Source organism: Monomorium pharaonis, chromosome 2 (assembly GCF_013373865.1).
Source record: "Monomorium pharaonis isolate MP-MQ-018 chromosome 2, ASM1337386v2, whole genome shotgun sequence".
Classification (NCBI taxonomy): domain Eukaryota; kingdom Metazoa; phylum Arthropoda; class Insecta; order Hymenoptera; family Formicidae; genus Monomorium; species Monomorium pharaonis.
In genome coordinates, this window is record NC_050468.1 from 15,612,355 (window position 1) to 15,634,010 (window position 21,656).

At 28.2% G+C, this 21,656-nt stretch overlaps 1 protein-coding gene across 6 annotated transcripts in view; it reads left to right on the forward strand.

Moving 5' to 3' along the window:
• Positions 1-18,198, forward strand: part of LOC105834262 (TGF-beta receptor type-1) — a 36,809-nt gene extending 18,611 nt beyond the window's left edge. For 2 of the 6 annotated variants that reach the window (XM_028194488.2, XM_012676606.3), the window contains 6 exons: positions 923-1,080; positions 12,387-12,620; positions 13,915-14,148; positions 14,684-15,024; positions 15,738-15,977; positions 16,466-18,198. In XM_028194488.2, the coding sequence (XP_028050289.1) occupies positions 923-1,080; positions 12,387-12,620; positions 13,915-14,148; positions 14,684-15,024; positions 15,738-15,977; positions 16,466-16,588 (1,330 nt within the window). In that variant the 3' untranslated portion in view covers positions 16,589-18,198. Of the gene's footprint in view, positions 1-922; positions 1,081-5,580; positions 5,790-12,386; positions 12,621-13,914; positions 14,149-14,683; positions 15,025-15,737; positions 15,978-16,465 lie in introns of all 6 variants that reach the window. The other 4 variants (XM_012676604.3, XM_012676605.3, XM_012676603.3 and 1 more) reach the window with 4 other exon arrangements.
• Positions 18,199-21,656: the final 3,458 nt, after the last annotated feature.

The following is a 21,656-nucleotide window of genomic DNA, read 5'->3' on the forward strand; positions in this document are numbered from 1 at the left end:
AGTATTCGCATCCGTGTGGACTGTGATGCGGAATAACTCGGATGCGTTTCCAACGTGTGCACGCAATCGGGTTATAATCGGCTAATCAATAGATGTAGATTCATGTAATATACGTATACAATTATTTAATTAGACTTAATTTATTTTATTAACAAAATTTTATTTTAATATATTGTTATAAGATTCAAATCGCGCGCGCGGATCCCATTTAAATTTAATTTCTGAAGAAAAAAAAGAATTTCTAGGAAGAATGGTAACTGTGTAATTGGACTTATAAATTGTTATCACATAGGTAAATTAACAAAAATTGGATGGTATTATCAGGTTCGATCAAATTAAATAAATTTGATCGAACATTGTGTGGGGAAAAATTCTCTGTACTTTCGGTAGCACGATAAAACAGTATAATTGAAAAATCAAAGTATTAAAAATTTTTAGAAACCAAATAAGACATTTGTGGAAAAATTTAAAAAATTTTGAAAAATTGTATTAATAGGAAAAAAATAAAAAATCTTGTGAAATAGCTATGTATTTATAGTATGTACACAAAGGCCTTTTAGAGAACTTTGAAAAGATTCAACCTGTGAACCTGTTTATTTTGTTTTATATGTATATACTATATATTTGCATATATATATAAAATAGATCACTTGATGTGTTTGCACATTTATTAAATAATCAAAAATTTATAAATAAAAGATAATCGATGGTATTGGTAAATAGAGGCAGACTCAGAATGTAGCTTAGAAGCTCTTTATTCTCTTTTTGTCATGCTACCAAGGATTCCCGTTTGCGTTTTTGTCTTGAAACCGCACGATATGAATTTCCTTGATATTTTATGCCTCGACGCAAGAATGCGTCGCGCGCTATCCCAAGTTCTCCTCACCTCGTTTTCTGAAACTGGTGCAAAATCGGCTTGAAGGTGCGTGCTTAAACACCTGCCGCCATCGCAGCCCGAACCGCGCATCTTCTGCATGACGAGCGACTCGCGAAACACGACCTTCGTCATCGAGTGCTGCAACAAAGAGGATTTTTGCAATCGGGATCTCAAACCTCTGCTACATCCTAGCAACAATGAAGGTATAGTCTCCAAACAGACCTGGAAGTTACGAAAACTCTGTAGGTGGCACGGGCTTTAGCAACAACTCTCCTTTCTTACTTACTTATTTTCTTTCTTTTTTCTCTGTATATCTCTATTTCTGCAACATGACTTGTAAAGTATATTCTTGCTGTATCAAATTTAGACATTTGGTTGTTTTTTGTTGTTGATTGCAAAACGAATTTTAGAACAGCACATTACTGGAGAGTACGACGTTTAATAATTAATTGTTTAATTGCACGATTATTTAATATTTATAATATTAAATTATGAATATTGTACGACAATACACAGCCTATATATGTAGAAAATCCTAAAAAATAAGATATTTTTATTTACAGATCACTACATCTACAGATCACTATATCTAAATTAAGATTAATAAGAATAGAAGCAAAATACGCAATTGTGTTACATGGTACAAAGAAACTGTAACCAAGTTTGAAGCTAGTTTGATCTATCCCACGCAACTACTTAAAGCGTTAAAGGGGCAGCTCTATTCGTAGTTACTTTCTAGTAATACTTACTTTCGAAGTATTAACTTTATGTTTTTATATATACATTATTTATATTATATAAGTTGATACATTAAATTAATTTTATTATATTAATTTTTTGCATATAATTGACGCAAATCAGTTTTGTGTTTGTTAATTGCTGTAAAGTCTTCAATAAGCTCTTAAATGAGACATAAACTTTTTGCTCATTTAATATAATTGAACTGAAAACATGTATCTCATGTAAATACTCACTCCTATTTTTAAAGTAAACATTTTTTGCATAGTGTTTCACACGATTATATTTTTTTACAATTGAATACATCTAATTTAATCGTTTGCGGGATCAAAGAAACAATATTACTATTATACATATGTTAATTTGTTTTTAGCAGAAGGAAATATTTCTTATTCTACTTTTTTAAATAAACGCACCGTATTATTAGCAAGTTTAAATTTTTTATTATATAAACATTTAATTTAAAATATTTGGTGAAAAGTTATTATAAAAAGATTTGTGTGAAATCTTATAAAGTCACTTTTACTGTTCGATGAAGCAGAAACGTTCAAGCAACTTTTGGTACATATTTACGTAGCTAAAGAGAATTAGCCAGGCCACGGTTACTTTTTTAAGATCGGAAATATTACGTCATGATCTCTGGCAGTGTATATATCTTCTCTTTCGCGTATTATTATCTCGAACTCACTCTGACACGCTCTCTGTCGTGCTCGCGCTGTTATCTATGCATATACATATATAAAATGTATCAAAATCACTTAATATTTCGAGAACAGATTATTTTAATTGTCGATTTCTTTAAATAAAAGCATAAATAGAAAATGAATACATTTTCTAACATTAAATATTCTTTCTATTAAGATTTTCACACTTCTTTGATTTTTCGTAAAAAAAGAATCACTTTTTTAATCTGTACTTTTGACAATTTTATTTTTTTTAATTTCCTGTGCTTTTAATTGCCTATGAGTTAAAAAATATTTTTTTTATGATAAAGAAATAAAGGATTACTTTAAAGATGATTAAAAAACTTTTTTCCTAAAATATTAATTAATGATTTTGATTCATTACGTAGTTTTTATATTTGCATAAAGCTATGTGCGCTATACTGTGCAAAGAATAGAAAGCTTCTGAAGCGCTGCTATGCTAAACGTATACGCGACGCACTTTGCGTATTCGCAGATGAGCTTTCCGCTCTTTTTTGCTGTTTATTATGTTTAATAAGATGCCGAATACTTGATATTACGATTTTTTGAACTATAATAATGTATTGTGAAGTTTTATTTATTGCTAAATTATTATAAAAGATAAAACGAAATTGGACATTTAATTAAATAAGTATCAAAGTAAATTATAACGTATTACATTAAGATTGTAATATTAGTTACATTTATTTCGTAGATATTGTATTGTTTTAGATTTTTTATATATGTTATATTTTTGTTCCTACTGTTGTAAATATAAATACGTGAGTTAATTTCATTGTAACAAATGCTACATCTTGTTTTACATGCGCAGTAAGAAGTGGTACAGATAAGCGTGATCAATAAGTCTAGCATTTCATTACTTTTCATTACTTCTTCAGTCTTTTCGTTCTTCCTGAGCAGCACACACCCATATTATTTACATTAATGATTTATAAACCGTAAAATTCTCGAAATAGATTTTGAAATTAAGTCAGCGTTGAAATTAGTATAAAATAAGTAGCATCTGTAGGAAAAAAATAAACAAGATAATAAATTTGGATAAGATAATACTTGATAATATTGTGAGACGCTATTGTGACGTTCGACCGAGATGTTTTGCCACCTTCGGAGCTTGTAGTCGCTTCAAGGCGATCTTCTCCTGTATTTTTTTTTTCTTACAAGTCGTACGCCGGAAATCCTCCTGAGTGAACTCGGAAAGGGCCGGTAGCATGTTGTAGCCCTCTTCTCTGCACTCTTTAACGACAATACTGTTCTATCGTAACTTCGATAGCGTGACCCGCGCGATAAAAGGGTGGCTTTTGTAAATATCTTTCCCGCCTCCTGTAGTAACCTTCAGATTTTCTCCAAGACTTACAGTTCTCTTTATTAATTTTACAAGAATGTATTATATATATTTTAATGACTTGGTCTTGCATTGTTAAAAAAAATGCACAGGAACAGAAATAATTGTTTTTCATAGTTTCTTAGCGTTGAATATAATCCCATTTATACTAATTGCTTTATACGCCACAATTTTGAGAAATTTATAGTTAAAATTGCAAAAAAGAAAAGTTTTAATGTATTTTGAAATATTATAACTACAATATGTAATATGTTAAAGAAGTTTTGTTAAAATCAAAATTAAAAATATATTGTTACTATTTTTAATTCTTAAAAGAAATTGAAAAGACGTATGGTTAAAAAAATATCATAGTTATAAGTGTGCTATTATAATAAGTGTATTAAATTAATTTTCTTTTATTAATCTTTATAATTACAAATGTTCCAAATTTTGATGCGATAAAACAATTTGATAATTGAAAATATAGTATCACAAACAACGAGAAACGATTATCTTTGTTCTTGAAGAAAATTATTTTCTTATTGAATAGTGTTATTATGTAGAGAAATATTTAGTTTGGCATAAGATATTCAATTTTTGTGTCAAACATTACATTTTTTATCTTATAGATTTATTTTTAAAATAATTTAATTAAGATATATGTTAAAATTAATTTATTTTTTGCACTTTATACCAAGTTCTTTTTAATTTCTAAAATATAATTTATTTCAAGAACTTAATTTTTTCAGATTGTGATGGTTAAATAAAATTGACATACTGTTACTTTCTCTTTCGCATGCCTTTTGATTTGATGTATTTATTATTTTTTTACAATGTTGAGTACATTTATGAAATTTGAAAAATATCTATAGATGATATTTTTCCTTGTTTATGTATAATGAAATAAAACTTCTTGTATTATATATCGATGTTTTTATGGATTCTGATTAATATATAGTATGTTGTAAGATTTGCATCAAACTTCAAAATTTTTTAATAAATTTTAGTATTTTAATTTATTTATCATTCCATTCTACTCTTTTAGCAAGTTTTACTCGTTAAAATTTTGTTAGTTTATTTTAAGTTAACTTTATTTACATAAAAATATTTAATTAAAAACATCTTGTTAGAAGATTTAGAAATTGATAAGTAAGAGTAGCAAAAAAAAGTATTTAATTGGTAACTTTGTAGTAAAAAAAAAATGTATAATAGAACTTTGATGCAAAAGTTACAAAATATTTATTTAATATCTAGTCTACACATGTATGTTATTGAGAAAAATGTAATCAGTTCTTAATGTTTCTTGAGGTTTTAAATATTTATTTTGTAATAAAATACTTTATTGTCATTATTTTATTAAAATTTTTTTTTCAAAATTATGATTGTTTCTTATCATGCTTGTACGAATCTTAATTTTTTCTCTTTTTTAGACATGTGTATATTTTTTTATAGATTTGGTTGCATCGACAGCTTTGGTCAATTAATTTCTTGATTAATGCTTATTTTTTACACACATACACACATATAAGTTATTACTTTTAATTTTTACATAGTTATGGCTCTAAATTACAATTTTAGTTATAATTTAAACAGAAAAGAAAATTGATTAATCAAAGTTAGTCGATACAATCATATAAATGTATGCAAATTATCTTTCTGTAGCTTATTAAACTCTGCGTCGTAGCATACTGAGCCAATTAAAATGCTGTCATTAGCATCTCCCTTTATTCTTTTTTATCTCATTCTTTCTATCCCATCAATAATACTATCCCATCAAAACCTTATTCCAGTTATTCGCTAATACTCTATTTACAATTTTCATAGACATATTACATCATTTTACAGTTTACGACAACTGTGGAGTTTTTCCACTTTTTCATGGCGATATAAACGCCCTAGTCTGGTCCGCGGTAGTACTCGTATGTAAATTATTTTCCCAGGTGTTACAATAAGATGAACTTCTTTCCGGACACCGAATACTCTGTCTGGTGCACCACAAACAGTACGCTGCGCGGTCTAGATGGCATCGAATTCGTGGTTGCCTGTTGCGATCATTCTGACTACTGCAATCGCGATCTAAGGCCTTCTTTTCCTACTTACGAGTCGAGAGGTCGGTCGTATTCTCGCTTTACGAACCACCTCGGAGGAGGTACAATAACTTGCAGTTAAGACTGCTGCTGTTATATTCCTCGCCACCAAGGTTGCTCTGGGCGCGAAGTTATTTCTCCGTTGAACGAGATACTAGTGAAAACGAACCAATTAATAAATTCGAAGGTTTCAATGACGGAAATGCTGAAGATAATGTTCATTTAGACTAGAAATAAATTCTTTACAAAAGATTGAAAGAAAATTTAAAAATTTATGTAATTTGAGTAAAAGGTTTGTAGTAATTATATGAATAATGTTCATTATGATTTAACAATTATTTACATGTTGCGGATATCGCATTTGGTCTGCTACCGCGCGGATTCGATCTTGGCCAAAATCAGAAATTATGTTTGTTGTCATACGCTCGTTCTCCTCTTAATTGGAATGGCAGGCAGTCAAGAGCATTCTATGTCCATAGCTCTCTCTATCTTAGCCGTTCGGAGATGGCGTTAAATTGTAGGTTCTGTATGTATGTTGTGTATATGCGCATTACGAAGCATACGCAAGAGAGAAAGAACAAGCTTTGCTAAACTTATTACACGAGGAAGAAGAAGAATTGTTTACATAATTATAGATTGTAGAAATAATTGAAATATATTTATTAATGAAGTTATTGTCTTTTTGACTTTCTAATATAATCTCTTAAATAGCTTGGTTTTATAATAATATCTTAAGAATTCTAGTATATTAGAACATGACTTTCTTAAATTATTGCCATCAAATCAATGATATCAGCAACATAGAAGTATTTAGATATTTAGTAATAAATAATTTAATAGGTGGCTAATAGTATATGGTTATGATTTGTTGCGATTTGTTTTCTAAAGACTATTTTAATCGACTGAGTTTAAATGTTGTGTACCTAAAAAAATATTTTTTAAAAACAGCTGTCTTGTTAATACTTTAAAATTTTGTGACATAAACTTTATGTATTTTAAAAATATTAAGAAAATTTAGATCATGATTTTTTTTAATTTGGATTTACTTATTAGCTTATTTATTATTGTTTTTTATTTTATTTTTTAAATATTTAAATGTTGTGTGTGTGTGTGTGTGTTAACATTTCTGAATGTAAATTATTTCTGCTTTAAATAGAATTTTAATTCAAAAATTTTATTGACTGTCTTTACATTTTTTACTATTATTTTTTTATTGTAACTATTAAGATTTCTATTATTTTAAATTTCTATTTTTATACAATTATTAACGCTTACTAAATTTTTAAAATAATAAATAATTTGTATCGTTTATTTTATAATATAATGTTTATCAAGACAAAGCAAATTATGGTTGACTGCATTTTTTGTCTTGTCCGTCCTGAATGGATCAGCCGTCCGTGATATGATGTGAGCGATAGGTTTTGCTTTTGTAATCATTGAGTTGCAACAAGATGATTTGCACAGATAGTTAACAGCAGCTATCACATGTAATTACGCCAGACAGTTTAAAATAAAAGAATTAAATATTTTATTGATTGAATTCTGAGCATTTTGTTATTAAGAACATAAACATATATTTATTTAGAGAAAAAAATTGAAGTTATAGCGATGTCTTATTGAAATCGAATAAGTCTATAATATATCAACTTTCTAACAATTCTTATTTGTTATATTATTATCTATTTCTTTGTCTTATAATGATTTGATAACTTTTGAGTGCGTTGTTACAACAACAACTTATATAACAACTTACGCAAATTTTTACGTGCTCAGCAATGCAACCAGACGCGGAAAAGATGTGAGAAAAGAAAATATAAATTTATGTAAGTCATTGAATCCTGACAAATAATGCAATCTGCAAAATTTTGTTAGGCTTTAATTTTATGCCTGTAGTACTTAAGAGCAATGGCGGATTTATATGTTTGGAGTTTTAAATCTACTGTGTTTATTATTTTTCACATGTATTTTTTTTACATAATATATAATTAAAAAATGAGATTTTTATTATGTTTGTCTTGTTTTATTGCTTTCATAAATTTCTAATTTAAAATGTATGTAATTTTTTTGTATCACAAAAGTCCGTCATTGTTTCGCGACGCTTCAGCTGTTCGTTTCGCGAATCGTGAATCAACGGGAAAAGGACTTTTCCGATGGCAACCTTGGTAAGGCACGCGTACAACAGTGATGAGAAAAGCGGGGTATCGATTATCGATTTTCTGCTTTTGTGAATTGTCTGGGTGCGCACTTTTCACACCACTCTCTTCTGTATTCCCTACATGTTTCATGTTCTCGCGTCATTTATCTTGCTTGTGCCAAGCTGACAAGACAAGGAACAGACAGAATGGCTGCCATCAACCGACAGTTCTCTCTATCCTGATCCGCGTTCATCGTGTTTTTTTGCTTTTGGACGACTTTTTATCAAATAAAAATCGATATTTTGTTATTGTTACAAAATGGCGCTGTTTCGTTACATAATGTGAGATGTATATGAAATACACATTATCTTTAGACTGTTTAAAAAGATTATGTAAGCGTATATAACGTAATATTACAAAATTTATAATATGACATTTATTTTTATTTATTGTATTTAACTTTTAATGTGCTATCGTCAAATAAAAATAATTGTTTAATAATTTTAAACTCAAATAATTTTAAACTCAAAGTTTAAACTCAATTAATTCTTAACTTTTAATTTAAAGTTTTTATTATACATAGAAAACAATGAATTTTTGATAATAAAGTGAAAAATTACTTTTTATTAAATTTTAAATGTACTTCGACGTCTTTCTATTAGATTTACATATCGTTATTTTTTTATTCATACATCTTCTGTTTGTAATAAAGAAGGGATGCAGATAACGTACGTTCTGTGTACGTTACGCGTGTAAGATAAGATATATATATGTATATATATATATCAGTGAGTTTTGCAACGCGGAGGAAATTTGATAAAAAACTGAGGAGTCTATCGTCCCCACAGTCTATCATTTCATATATAACTGAGAGTATGTTAACCCTAGAATACACAAAACCGTTTCCGGTTTCGTATTAACACATCTCTGTAATTTTTTTAAACTTATGTGTTTTAAATAAGATATGAAATTGTGTGTATAGATATGACATGTAATTTTTGTTGAAAGATTTAAATATATTATAAGAATAACGAGTAAAGTTACTCTATAAGATTAAATAAATTTGATAACATACTCGCTACAAATAATTGATAATTTTATGAAATAATAACAACCAGACTATCAAATTTAGATTACTTATATAATTTTATAGTTTAATTGGTTTGATATTTTCTTAAAATTAATTTTTGCAGAATCAAAAAATTTAATTAAAAGAATATTCTATTTCATGTAAAGTTATATTTAATTGATTGTATTAAAATTTCTGAAATGTTAAAAACTCATAACAATGTGAAAAATGAATATTTATTGTTACTTTTAGAAATAATTAATTAATTTATTTATTCTTACAAAAAATAGAATTATTAATAATTTTAAACTGATAAATGTTTACAACAAGACAAAAGTGATACGATATTACAAAAAATATGTAGTACTGGTTGACATTACTGAGATTGCAATTTGATGTGTTATGTAAGAAATAAGATTTGTTTTTCTATATCTTATCTCAATATATTTAAAGCTCAGTGGATTTAATATACATTTATGTTATGTAAATCACAATTTTATGTAATAATAAGTAAGAGTAATTATAAACTTGACTTGTAGCAATAAAATTATTCAACACGCACAACTAACAGTAATAGGTGGACTATTTATTTGTCTGCATTATTTAATTTTTAATTTAAATAATTAGCGATTTGATAGAAATGTAGGACTGTGGAAAATATTCGAATAGCTACATGTTAGTAGATTTTTTGAATTTGAAATATTATAGAAGCGGAAGACGTTGAAGGCGAGGGTACAATGCCAAACGCGAATGGAATAGCTACATCTCGGGAATATATAAAGTAACGAGGCATGCACTACACGATTTGAACAAAAGGATGACTAAAAGTGATATTCATTGATTACAAGTGCTCCAATAAATCCGCGAGGACGGCCAGTTATCGGTGGATACCTTCGCAACAACTATTTGACATTAGTCTGAGATACGTGCATTTATGGAATTTGACATTTACGTGGCAGTTTAATCACCCTGACCAGGATGCATCACGCCAAAGATATTTTTGCATTAAACCATCGATTACAACGTTGTCAATATTGAAATGTATCGCATCATTAATTTTGCCATATTTGACATTCTCGACTCTATTTCATTAAGGAATATTTTTCAATAAAATAAGTTGAATAAAGATTAATTATAAATGTAGATAAAAGAAGCATTTCAGATAACAAATTTTCTTGTTATTTTCTTGTTGTAAACAAATGTTTAACTTATATAAAAAGAGTTACATTGTTATATAATCTTTTACAAAATATTGGTAAGAAATTGTTTTATATAAAAAAATAAAACATGTTAAAAACTGATGTTTTAAAAAAGGAAAATTTATTAATTAAAACGTTTAGTTCTTGCAATATGAAAAATATTAATATTACAATGTTATATCTGTCGATAACAAGCAAAAATATTATGTGACGAAACAGAAGCCTTTAAACATTAATTATAGTTTAAGTGACGTATTTTTACGAACACTAGTTTTTTATTAATGTTAGCAAGGTGCATATCTCCCTATTACCTTTTATTGTTATTGGGAAAGATTTATCACTGATTGTGCGATCATTCATCAGTGAATCGTTTATCTCCGTGTTGCCTGTCATCTCATGGAAATTTTTACGGGGATTAATATCTAATTATATCGTGATTTGTCCTATTCGTCCCTATGCATAACTCGTGATAACCTTTCCAATTGAATTTCGCGGTTGTTTGAGTCCATGATGGGTATAATTGTTTATTTTTATGTATATTTAATTTTATAAAAATTCTCTTTTACAAATACTTACATCTGCAAAGCAATATTGCGATATGCCTATCATAATGATTTTAATTTTAGAAAGAGATTAATCTGTAGCAATTATTAAAAAATTATTTAAGTTTATGATTACATATTGTAATTAAGATTGTAAAGGTAATATTTGATTGTTAAAAATTTTTGCAATTTTTGAATGCATTACGTTAAATATTTTTATATAAAAGTTATATTATATTATATAAGTATAAATATGAAAATTAAAACATTTTTGTATGTTTATTAATATATTTTATCATAAATTAGTTCCTTTTTTGGGAAGCTGTACGCGATTTACTTTGTTGCAAAGATTAAATTATTATCGAACTAACATGAGCTGAGAGAAGCAAATTCTGTTTAATAAATAATTTTTGTTTAGCAGCTTAAAATTTTAATCGGCTATTTTAGACTTGCTTAATTTAATATTTTTAATATTTGTGTGATGAATTTGATTAATAATTGATTAATAGCATTCGTGTGATTTGAAAGAATATATCTTGATGTTCTTCAGAAGGGTTACTCGCAGGTAAGTCAAATTATGTACTTAACGTACTGCAGGTGTCTCGATAAGATACGTTAGTAAAACATATCTATCTATAATACAACCACGATATGAGCTTATATTGCATATCACAGAAAAAGAATTACCTCGGACTTAACATTAGAACATTTTGTAGTCATGGATTCAATAATAGAAGCATTATATGTGTAAATAAAAGATAAAAACTACGACGAATGACTGTCTTTGTTCAAGGTTTATATCATTAATATCTGTCAAAAGAATAAAAGTATAAAACTTAAGACTGTTTTGCAAATCTTTGGTTTGTATAGCTTGATTTAAGCGTTCTAATGTTAAAATCCATACAAAACTTAAATTAAAAATTAATAATAAAGTTATATATAAGAACAATATTAAGGATAATTAAAATTAATAATTAAAATATAATAATCGAGGCGCAGTTGTACGTTGATGCATCATCCAACTTTTAAAAAGGTCCTTAGGACATCTTTCAGTCCCGTGACTTGTCAAAAGTTCAGCCATGAATGAGACTATTGATCATTAAAATAATCAGCATAAAAACTGCCTAAAATCCTGTCCATATTGCATTAAATCTTTCTTGAATGTGTTTGGTTAATTGCTGTTAATACTGAAATCGCTTTGCTTTAGCTATTTTGTTAACACTTTTTATATATATGTCTGCACACGTTTTCGCTTTTTCCTTTTATTGTTATCGCTTAATAATGCACAATATTGATTGTAATCAACTCATATACTCTTGTGAAATATTTTATTTCCAAGCTCAGAGATATTCAACCTTCCTCTTACATGGATATAAATATAAATTTTAAAAAATTTGTTGGAATTTATAAAACAATTTTACTTGATTGTTATCTGAATACAAATGATTATTAAATAATTATAGAAATAAGTAATGTGTGGAGACGTACAAGTTTCTTTGCCTTATTACGTAATAGAATTACATTTGTGAGAATTTTTTGCATTTATGTAATTTGTTTTAAACTTTGAGACAATATCTGCGGCACTTATCCGGAAATGGGTTGAATATCTCTAGTATGATAACGTGCACCTTACGGCGTTATCAAGGTCGAAATTAGCGTTTCTCCGTCGGTGCTTTATACGTGCGAATAATAACCGAATATATCTTGCCGAAAGTATCGTCGAGTGGTGACGACGCAACATGGGTTACCTGGAAAATGGCCTTGACGATAGCAGTACCAATATGCGCGATCTGTGTGGTCGTAATGGCAATCTATCACATACACATGACCAAAAAGAGGCCGGCTAGGCACTTTCCGGATGACTCGCTGGAGGCTCCGGATCGGCCAATTCTGGGCGGCGTTACTATCAGGGACATGCTGGAGATGACTACGAGTGGCAGCGGCTCAGGTAGGTCAAATTAAATTAAAGTTTGTTATACAAAACCGTAGGACTGTACAGAATAATAAAATATAAATTTGTAACTTTTATGAAAAATTTTTGATAGAAATGTTCTTACGAAAATATCAGCTATTTATAATTATGAATATATATTTATTAATAATTATTTACGACATAACCATAAGTGCAAAATTAAGTTATAATATTATTAATGTATATTAATATGTTAATAGGAATAATATAGATGGATTTCAATTGTATGTATATGTGTAATTCTTGACATTTTTTATTACAGCAAATGTGTATAGCAGTTTTCATATAGCAATTTGTTTCATGTAAAACGTTAGTTTTATAAAAATTTTATATGATCTTAAAAAAGTTATTAAAGTTTTTTTTAATATACAAATATATCGATAATTTAATGAAATATAACACATATACATACATATACATATATTCATTTCTCAGTTCTTAGTCTATATATACACAAAAAAATATTCTTGTGTTCTAATTTAATTGAAACAAATAATATTAAAAATAAACTTTTCTATACACATAAAAAATTTATAGAAACTCACAAAATTAAGAACTCAACAATTTAAAAAATAACAACTATAAAAATGTGAGTTAACGCCGTAGTTGCGAATATTCCAAAAAAACGGAATTTTTATATGTAATTTGAAAAGCAATGAACTTTTGTAAGATATTTTTACAAATTATATTTATTATGCACTAATTATCGCGTTAACTTACACATCTCTTCGCTTTTTTATGATATATTTAAAAAAATATATACTTGTTTACAATTTTATATGTAGTTTTAGAAAGAGTATGAATTGTTCTTTTTTATTATGTTAATAAAATTATATGAATTTTATTATGAATTTTTTGAACATTTGTGATAAGTATATTTAAAAACAATTATTAAGAAAATATTTTTTGTTAAAGATAATAAAAAATAAAAAAATTAAAGATAAGTTGCTTACTAAAAAATTAAGTAATCGGTATTTAGTTTAGAATTAATTAATGTTTTTTTGTGTGTACAATTAATATGTGTAAAAGTGTGGATGAATCATGACATTAAAATTTAATTATTTAGCTCACTATAATTCAAATTGCTAAATTAATACATAATTCAACAAATATTTGCTTGCTAATATATTTCTTTATAAAAACATGTATTTTTGTACACATACGTTAATCTATTCTCTTGCTCAGCTCAGTTAGTACTCGAACACGTAACGCGTGAATCATCTTTAATCATATTGAAATTTACGTTCTCCAATGCCCATTCTCTCTCAAGTAGGCCTGCCACTTCTGGTACAACGGAGTATAGCGCGCCAGATTCAGCTGGTGGAAACGATTGGAAAAGGCCGCTTTGGCGAGGTCTGGCGCGGTCGTTGGCGCGGCGAAAACGTTGCTGTGAAAATCTTCAGCTCGCGAGAGGAGAGATCTTGGTTTCGAGAAGCTGAAATCTATCAAACGGTGATGTTGAGGCATGACAATATCCTAGGTTTTATCGCTGCCGATAACAAAGGTGTGCATCTTTTTTATATTTATACTTAAATCCAAAATTCTGACGAAATTGAGAATAATACCTAAAAATAGACTAGTGTATTTTTTCAACGTATCTACTTTTCGTGATTTTTGAAGTATAAACGATTTTTGCTTACTAATGCTAATTTAAAATAGAGGATTTTAATATAATATGAATCTACTTTCTCTTAAACTTAAAAATAAAAAACATGTAATTGTAAAACAAATGTAATGTGTTGTTTTGTATTATTAAGAAACTATGTTTTATAATTATATTTAAATAGTAAATTAAATATAATTAGACTAATTTATTAAATAAGAGAATTGTGTTGGAATACTATCCAGTTGATAACATTTTATTTCTGAAGATATTTCGAGCGCTCCGACGGTCCTCTTACGTGAAACATTAAAATGCTCTTTTCATCGATTTTTATTACATATTTTATCATCTTGTACATTGTTTAAGAGCTACTGCAATCGAGCTGCTGGATAAATTGTGAATTGATAAAATGGCGGATCATTTCATTTCTTTTCAGATAACGGCACGTGGACACAGCTGTGGCTGATAACAGATTATCACGAGAAGGGCTCGCTCTTCGATTACCTTAACAGATCGACCGTCGACACGAACGGTATGATAAGGATGGCCTTGTCGATCGCCACCGGCTTAGCGCATCTTCACATGGAAATAGTCGGCACGCAAGGAAAGCCAGCCATCGCTCATCGGGACCTGAAGTCAAAAAATATTCTCGTAAAGACTAATGGTACCTGCGCTATAGGCGACCTCGGATTAGCCGCCAGGCACGACGTAATCACGGATACTGTCGACATTCAGCTCAACAACAGAGTCGGCACGAAAAGATACATGGCGCCTGAGGTAATTATGCTGACAGAGATTTTTAAGCATAAAGTGCAGAATCTGTATATATTCTCTATTTTAAAAAAGAATAAAGTAAAATTGAAATATTAATCATAATGTACTAAAAAATATTGATTAAATTTAATAATAGTCAACGTTCACTGATAAAACATTCATTATTTTACTAATTACATAACTATTTTTTAATATTAATTCATTAATGATTAATTTAAAATTAGATGTGATTTTTGTTTTCTTTATTTTAACCATTAAATTTATTTTTTTATTAAAAGAAATGAGATACTGATAGTATTACATATAATATTAATCAGACACTTTTGAAATCTTACTGATTTATAGCTATACTTATAACTATGATTATCAGCGACTAGTTATTATCTTTTAGTGATAATATATTGAAAAAGAAGGATATCTCATTGATCAAAATCAATGTATTATCATTGAAGGGCAATGCATATTACTGATAATGTAATAGTTATAATAGTTATAGCATTAAAATCAGATTATTTACTATTTTTAGATAACACATTGATTTTTATTTGGAGAGCAAATATTATTTTAATTTATATTAATATTAATAATAAATAGAGATATATGAAAATTAATTACTATATATAATAAAAATATTGAAAATTATTTGTGATGAATTACAACATACATTCAGGAAGATGATTCTTCGGCAATTTGTACGAATGTTTTCTTGTTTTTAGGTTCTTGAAGAGACGATAAACATGAACCACTTCGATTCGTTCAAGAGGGCCGACGTGTACGCACTTGGTCTGATCCTCTGGGAGATTGCTAGACGTTGCAATGTCGGTGGAATTCACGACGAATATCAGTTGCCCTTTTACGATTTGGTGCCTTCCGATCCTACTATCGAGGAAATGCGGAAAGTCGTGTGCACTGATCGACAACGGCCATCGATACCAAATCGATGGCAGTCGATCGAAGTGAGTATTAAAGTTAACAGTATAAATTATCAATTTGTAACTTAGAATAATTGCTTAAAGAAACATAAATTACTGATATAATACTATAATTATATATTATTACTAAAATTTTATATAATTTATAATTGATAAATTTTTCTCTTTAAATGCTTGTGTTTGTATATTAACATTTATATGATTTGAAAATATAGTTAAATAAGATATGACAATTATTATGTAACAATTATAATTAAGATGCAATAAAATAATAAAATAATAAAATTAATAGAAGGTAAAATTTGCAATTTTAAAAATAATTGATTATATTTATAGACACGTTTAGTTATTTGAATATTGATTGAAAACTTATACTAAAGTCATATCTATTAAAAATATTAAAATTATAAAAAGTTTATATAAATTTTTATACTGAAAAAACATTAGATAAAGTTAGATTGATAATTAATTATAATTAATAATTAATAGTTAATAATTTATTCTATCTCTAGGCTTTGCAAGTAATGTCGAAAGTAATGAAGGAATGTTGGTATCACAATGCCGCCGCCAGGCTAACCGCACTCAGGATCAAGAAATCACTCGCTAATTATGGCGCTATAGACGACCTGAAATAGATTAAGTCGAGCTCTGTCGCCGAGCTCTTTGATGATAAAGTTACAAAATTTCAAATCTGATGCGATAAAGTTTCCGGCAGAATGAAGAAATATTTCGAAGAGTCAAGAAGAATCTAGAACAGACTGCCTGGAGATTCTTTTTTATGATAGATTGGCCTCGATCGTCGAGTAAAGTACTGTATGAATAGAATTGATATCGCTTTGCAGAATCGTGAGTATAGAAATAGAATGGAGTTTTAAGTGTGTTGACCATTTTGAACGATTGGTAGCGCGCGAGATATAGGAAGAAACATTATTTCAGTCTCGATATATCGCGGCCTGATGATCGGTCACTCTGTTGAATGGGTCAACAGGCAATTGCAATATGCATTCGGTTAATCGAACGATCGCTCAATTACGCGCCACACACATGAACATACGCAGACACTGACACATAAGAAACGCTATATATTTATTACGATAATACTAAGATAATAATAAAGTATACAAATTTATTATATAGCAACATTTATTGATTAATACTAATGACAGTACTCGCATATACACACGTATATAATTACATATTATATATATATGTATATATATATATATATATATTCTCGTTAACTTGTGGAATAATCGATTCGATTAACCGAATCATCTGTTATTTGGGCGCTCTTACAAACAAGTTACCTCAGTGAAATGATCACTGTGCTCGCACAAGTATGTCGATTCGTCAGAAATAATTGGAATATCGCGCAAGATTTAAACGTATCAAACGTATCAGCTCCTACTGGACGTGTCATCAAATTACGTGAAGAAAACCACAACAGGATAACATTTTTTATGTCAGTTCCGAAGATTCACTGTAGAGATTTACTACTTTACCATGGTGCGTGCAGAGAAGAGAATTACATTGAAAGCCTACTATATGGATCTTGTTACAAAAGAAATGCATCTTGTAATGTTCTTTAATTTTTCTTCTTTTGGAAAAAGTGCCGAGTTCGTCGATAAAAATAATTATACAGGGTAGATAGGAAAACCGGACAACCGATTGATAACGGTATTTAATCAGATAATTTGAGATAAGGTGGATTTTATTATCGAAAACAAAGAAGTGAATGCATTATGCATTTTCTGACAAAATTAACTGATGGAACTGTTAACAAGAATGCTTACCTTTCCTCTTGCATGAAGTGTCGTGGAACTTTGGCACATTATCTGGTTTTATTTGTCGACCCTATACGTATACTTTTAGAATAGTAGGTACATACGAATGTTTTGCTCAAGACGAATATTTTTGCGTAATCATGCGGAAATTAAGCGTGATACGCAATGGTACGATGAAGCTTTTGAAGCGTGTTTTCTTTATAATGCAGGAAGGCTGAAATTGAAAGATATTAAGCTCAAAAGCGCGCGTGTATCATGGCATGAAAGAAACATGAGAGTATGAGAAGCATGCAAGAAGAAGAAGCGGCGGGAGTTGAAACGACTTGGTACAGTGAGATTCAATAATGCCTGGGTTTCCGTCAGCATGAAATGACATTTCTGTCGTGTTTACTTCCATCTATGCGAATCTTTAAGTCTTTGCACAGTGCATACATGAAAATAATGTCCCTAGGTAGACAAAAGAATTTGTTGTTAAAGAAAGTTGCAAATTGTTTTTGATCCCATTTAACTGTGAAATCAAAACGGGTGTATAATGTAAATATTCTCAATGCATATTTCGTAAAATCTAATTTTCTACATTATTAGTTAATGGCTACCTTTGCTACTTTCTCATTTTGTTTTTATTTTTTGTATTATTACTATTATTTTGTAAATTGTAATTGTTGAAATTTAATAATAATAATAACAAAATTTTTATTACATTTTTGTTCTATTTTAAAAACTTTTTTATACATTTAGAAAATAAATTAAAAAAATAAATATTTTGTTATTATTTATAATTTTTTAACCTTTTAGAAAATCAATTTTCTATAAGGCGAGGCAAAAGATAAATTACTTATCAAGAGATTAACATAGTAACAGTGGCAAAAGATCTTATTACAGCCAGAATAATTTATAAAAGAATAACAATAATTGTGTTAGTAATATTAATAATATAAGCAGTAGTAGTAATATTAGTAATTATAATAAAAATGAGAAAATTTTTTTCTTTTAACACAGAATATAATATTCTAAGAACTATATAGTAATATTTATTTTAATTTATATTTATTTATATATTTTTTTTACGTTTATATTTATATTTCAAACTGAGTAATACTTAATAGGTCAAAAAGATAATAAAAAATTTATATTAGTTCAATATGGATATTGTATACAAGAAATACGTTTATAAAAATGATCCTTATATCTTTTGATTTGATTACATACCTACTAAATACGAGTTTTCCTTCGGAAGCTATTGGAAAATTCTATTTGTCTATAGGGACATTATATCTATACATTTTGATAATTTACAATCTTAAATTGCAAAACAAAATTCCGTATGGATGGGACGTTTGATAGTAAAAACATATGTCCAAACATTATTGAATAACAGTTACAAGAAGAAGATGAAGTGGAAAACAAATTTAATAAGAAAAATGGAATCATTGAAGAAACTATATTTTCAGGTATTTTTTGTGTGGAATAAAGGAAAGTACGAAATACGGAGCAAAGATAAGTATTGATTGCGTATATCAGATGAGCGGATGTAGTTGGACAAGAAGAAATCAGTTGATATTAATTAATACAGTTATGGACTTTTGAGACAACTTCAACGTGTTTGCCACTTTATTTTTAATAAAGCGATTTTTTTCAACAGTAGAGAATGTTGAAAACGAATTTTCTGTTTTTAAACTAAAAAAATATTATGAAGAATTTAATGTTAAAATGTTCAAATAATAAGTGTAAGATAATATAAGATTGTGAATAGAGAAAAAAGAGAACAATAATGTATTTTATAGAGAAATTAAATGAAAAAATAGTATTTTTTAGGTTGGTTTCTTCTGGCACAACTATGTCCAAGTGCTCTTTGGATTATTTCTTGTTATACTGACGTTAAAGAAAGTTATCTGTTTGTCAAAGCTGTTTTGTAGTCTCGTTTATTTAAAATTTTGGAGTAGAGTTTTCAGATAAATTTACATCTACATGCTACGTATTTTATTCGGTGAAAAAGCAATTGTAGTGTTTGAAGTAAGTATATAACTTTGATATACCGTGAGACTAAGAATGAGACGAGTATGCGTATGGGATGTCTCTTTGTGAAACATAATTATGTAATTCTTGATGAAGAACAGGAGAAACTGTTTATGTATCCACGAATGGATTCTTCTCTTCTTTAACCGATAATGGATTGTATCGATAATAGTATATAGTATATACTTCTTTGACAAAGTGAAAAAGAAAGACAATTTATTCGGAGTGAAAGATAGCAAGCGAGCGAAGTGACAGAATATAAGAGAACAGAAAAATAAAAATCTTCGTCATCCAATAGTCAACGTAAAAGTCTGCGAAGTTACAATTATCATTATTATATTATAGATGAAAAAACGGAGGGTCCCTTGAACACATAATCGTATTTTTGTATTGTTTTTTACCGGTAACGTCACTTGAATGACGTAATAATTTTCCACTTTTGTTTTTACTCGCAACGTTCCGACCCAGCTGCATAATTTTATAATGATGGCACTTAAGTTATTATAAATCAGTGCCGATAGTTTTTACTTTATGTGATTAACATAATCCAATGTTATACGGGATAAAATTTATATTTTCTTTAATAGGAACAGAAAATAATTGTAATATAAAAGTTTTTTACAGATTTTCTTAGAATCAAAATCTATCAATGTCAATTGTCGGAAAAAGATATTACAGAAAAGAGTGTTTTTAGAGAATTAAATTTATATACGTTTCGTATAAAAGATAAAAAGTTCGATTGAGAAAAATAAATGTTTCATGGCCAATTCTATCGCCAGCGCCCGATGAGCCGATCGCTATAAGATACTATCGCTAGGCACTTTATAGTAAGAAGAATTTACACAGTGCATCATAATGCAAAAAATCATATTTTTTTCTTTGAAAGGCATCAGTATTGAGCAATCTTTGTTGCTTTTACAGTTTTTTGCGTATCTTTTCTTTGAATTCTTTGAAAAAAAAGTTATACATAACGCATACAAACTGTGAAACAGAAAAGTTTTCCTAAAAATTGCTTTCTAAAGAAAAGATATCTGAATCTATGCATTAATTTTAATGGATTGTGTGATATTCTTCTTGCGAGAGACCCCAGCCGCGATACTATCGGTGGTGTTCCATACAGTCGCACACTTGCATATTTTAGCAGTGCGTATTGTAGCAGTCGACTTATTGGACCGCCATACTATTAACACAGTTCAACAAGAAATAGTAGGTTTTAATCTTTATCGGCTACTTATTCTTATATTTTAAATTCATTAATTTTAATGTTAGATTATATTCAGTATCATAAAAAACTTTTATATATTAATTTTTTTGCAAGAAATTTAGACATTTTTTGAATATTGACATTTGTGATATTAAATCAATTTTGAATTTGTCAATTTTGTCATGAGATTCGTACTCGATGACTTAAAAAAATCCTTATTTAATTTTAATTGCAATGAATCTTCTCTAATACATCACATATCATAGTTATACTATTACAAAGTACGTGAAAATAGTTCTTTTTGCAATTTTAATTGTTAATATCTCAAAAATTTTCTATTTTATAACATGATGGAGTTATGTGGAAACTAGATTTCGTATTCGTTCAGTAAGTTATAGAAAATAACTAGACATACTGGTGTTAAGAAAAGAAGTCTTTTTTTGTTGAACTGTGCTTTTGAAATAAATTTTTAATAGCGTTTTTATTAATATTAAACAAATGAGCATGAGCTTACGTGTTTACGTATTTACGTTGCAAATTTTAAAAACTATTGTACATATTTATTATAATACAATATTATTAAAGTTTTTTGTTTTAAACACAATTTTTTAAAATAATAAATACAAAATAGACTTTTATTTAATATATTAATAAATGTGTCGTCGCGCAAATTAAGAATAACCAGTGTTACAATGATGC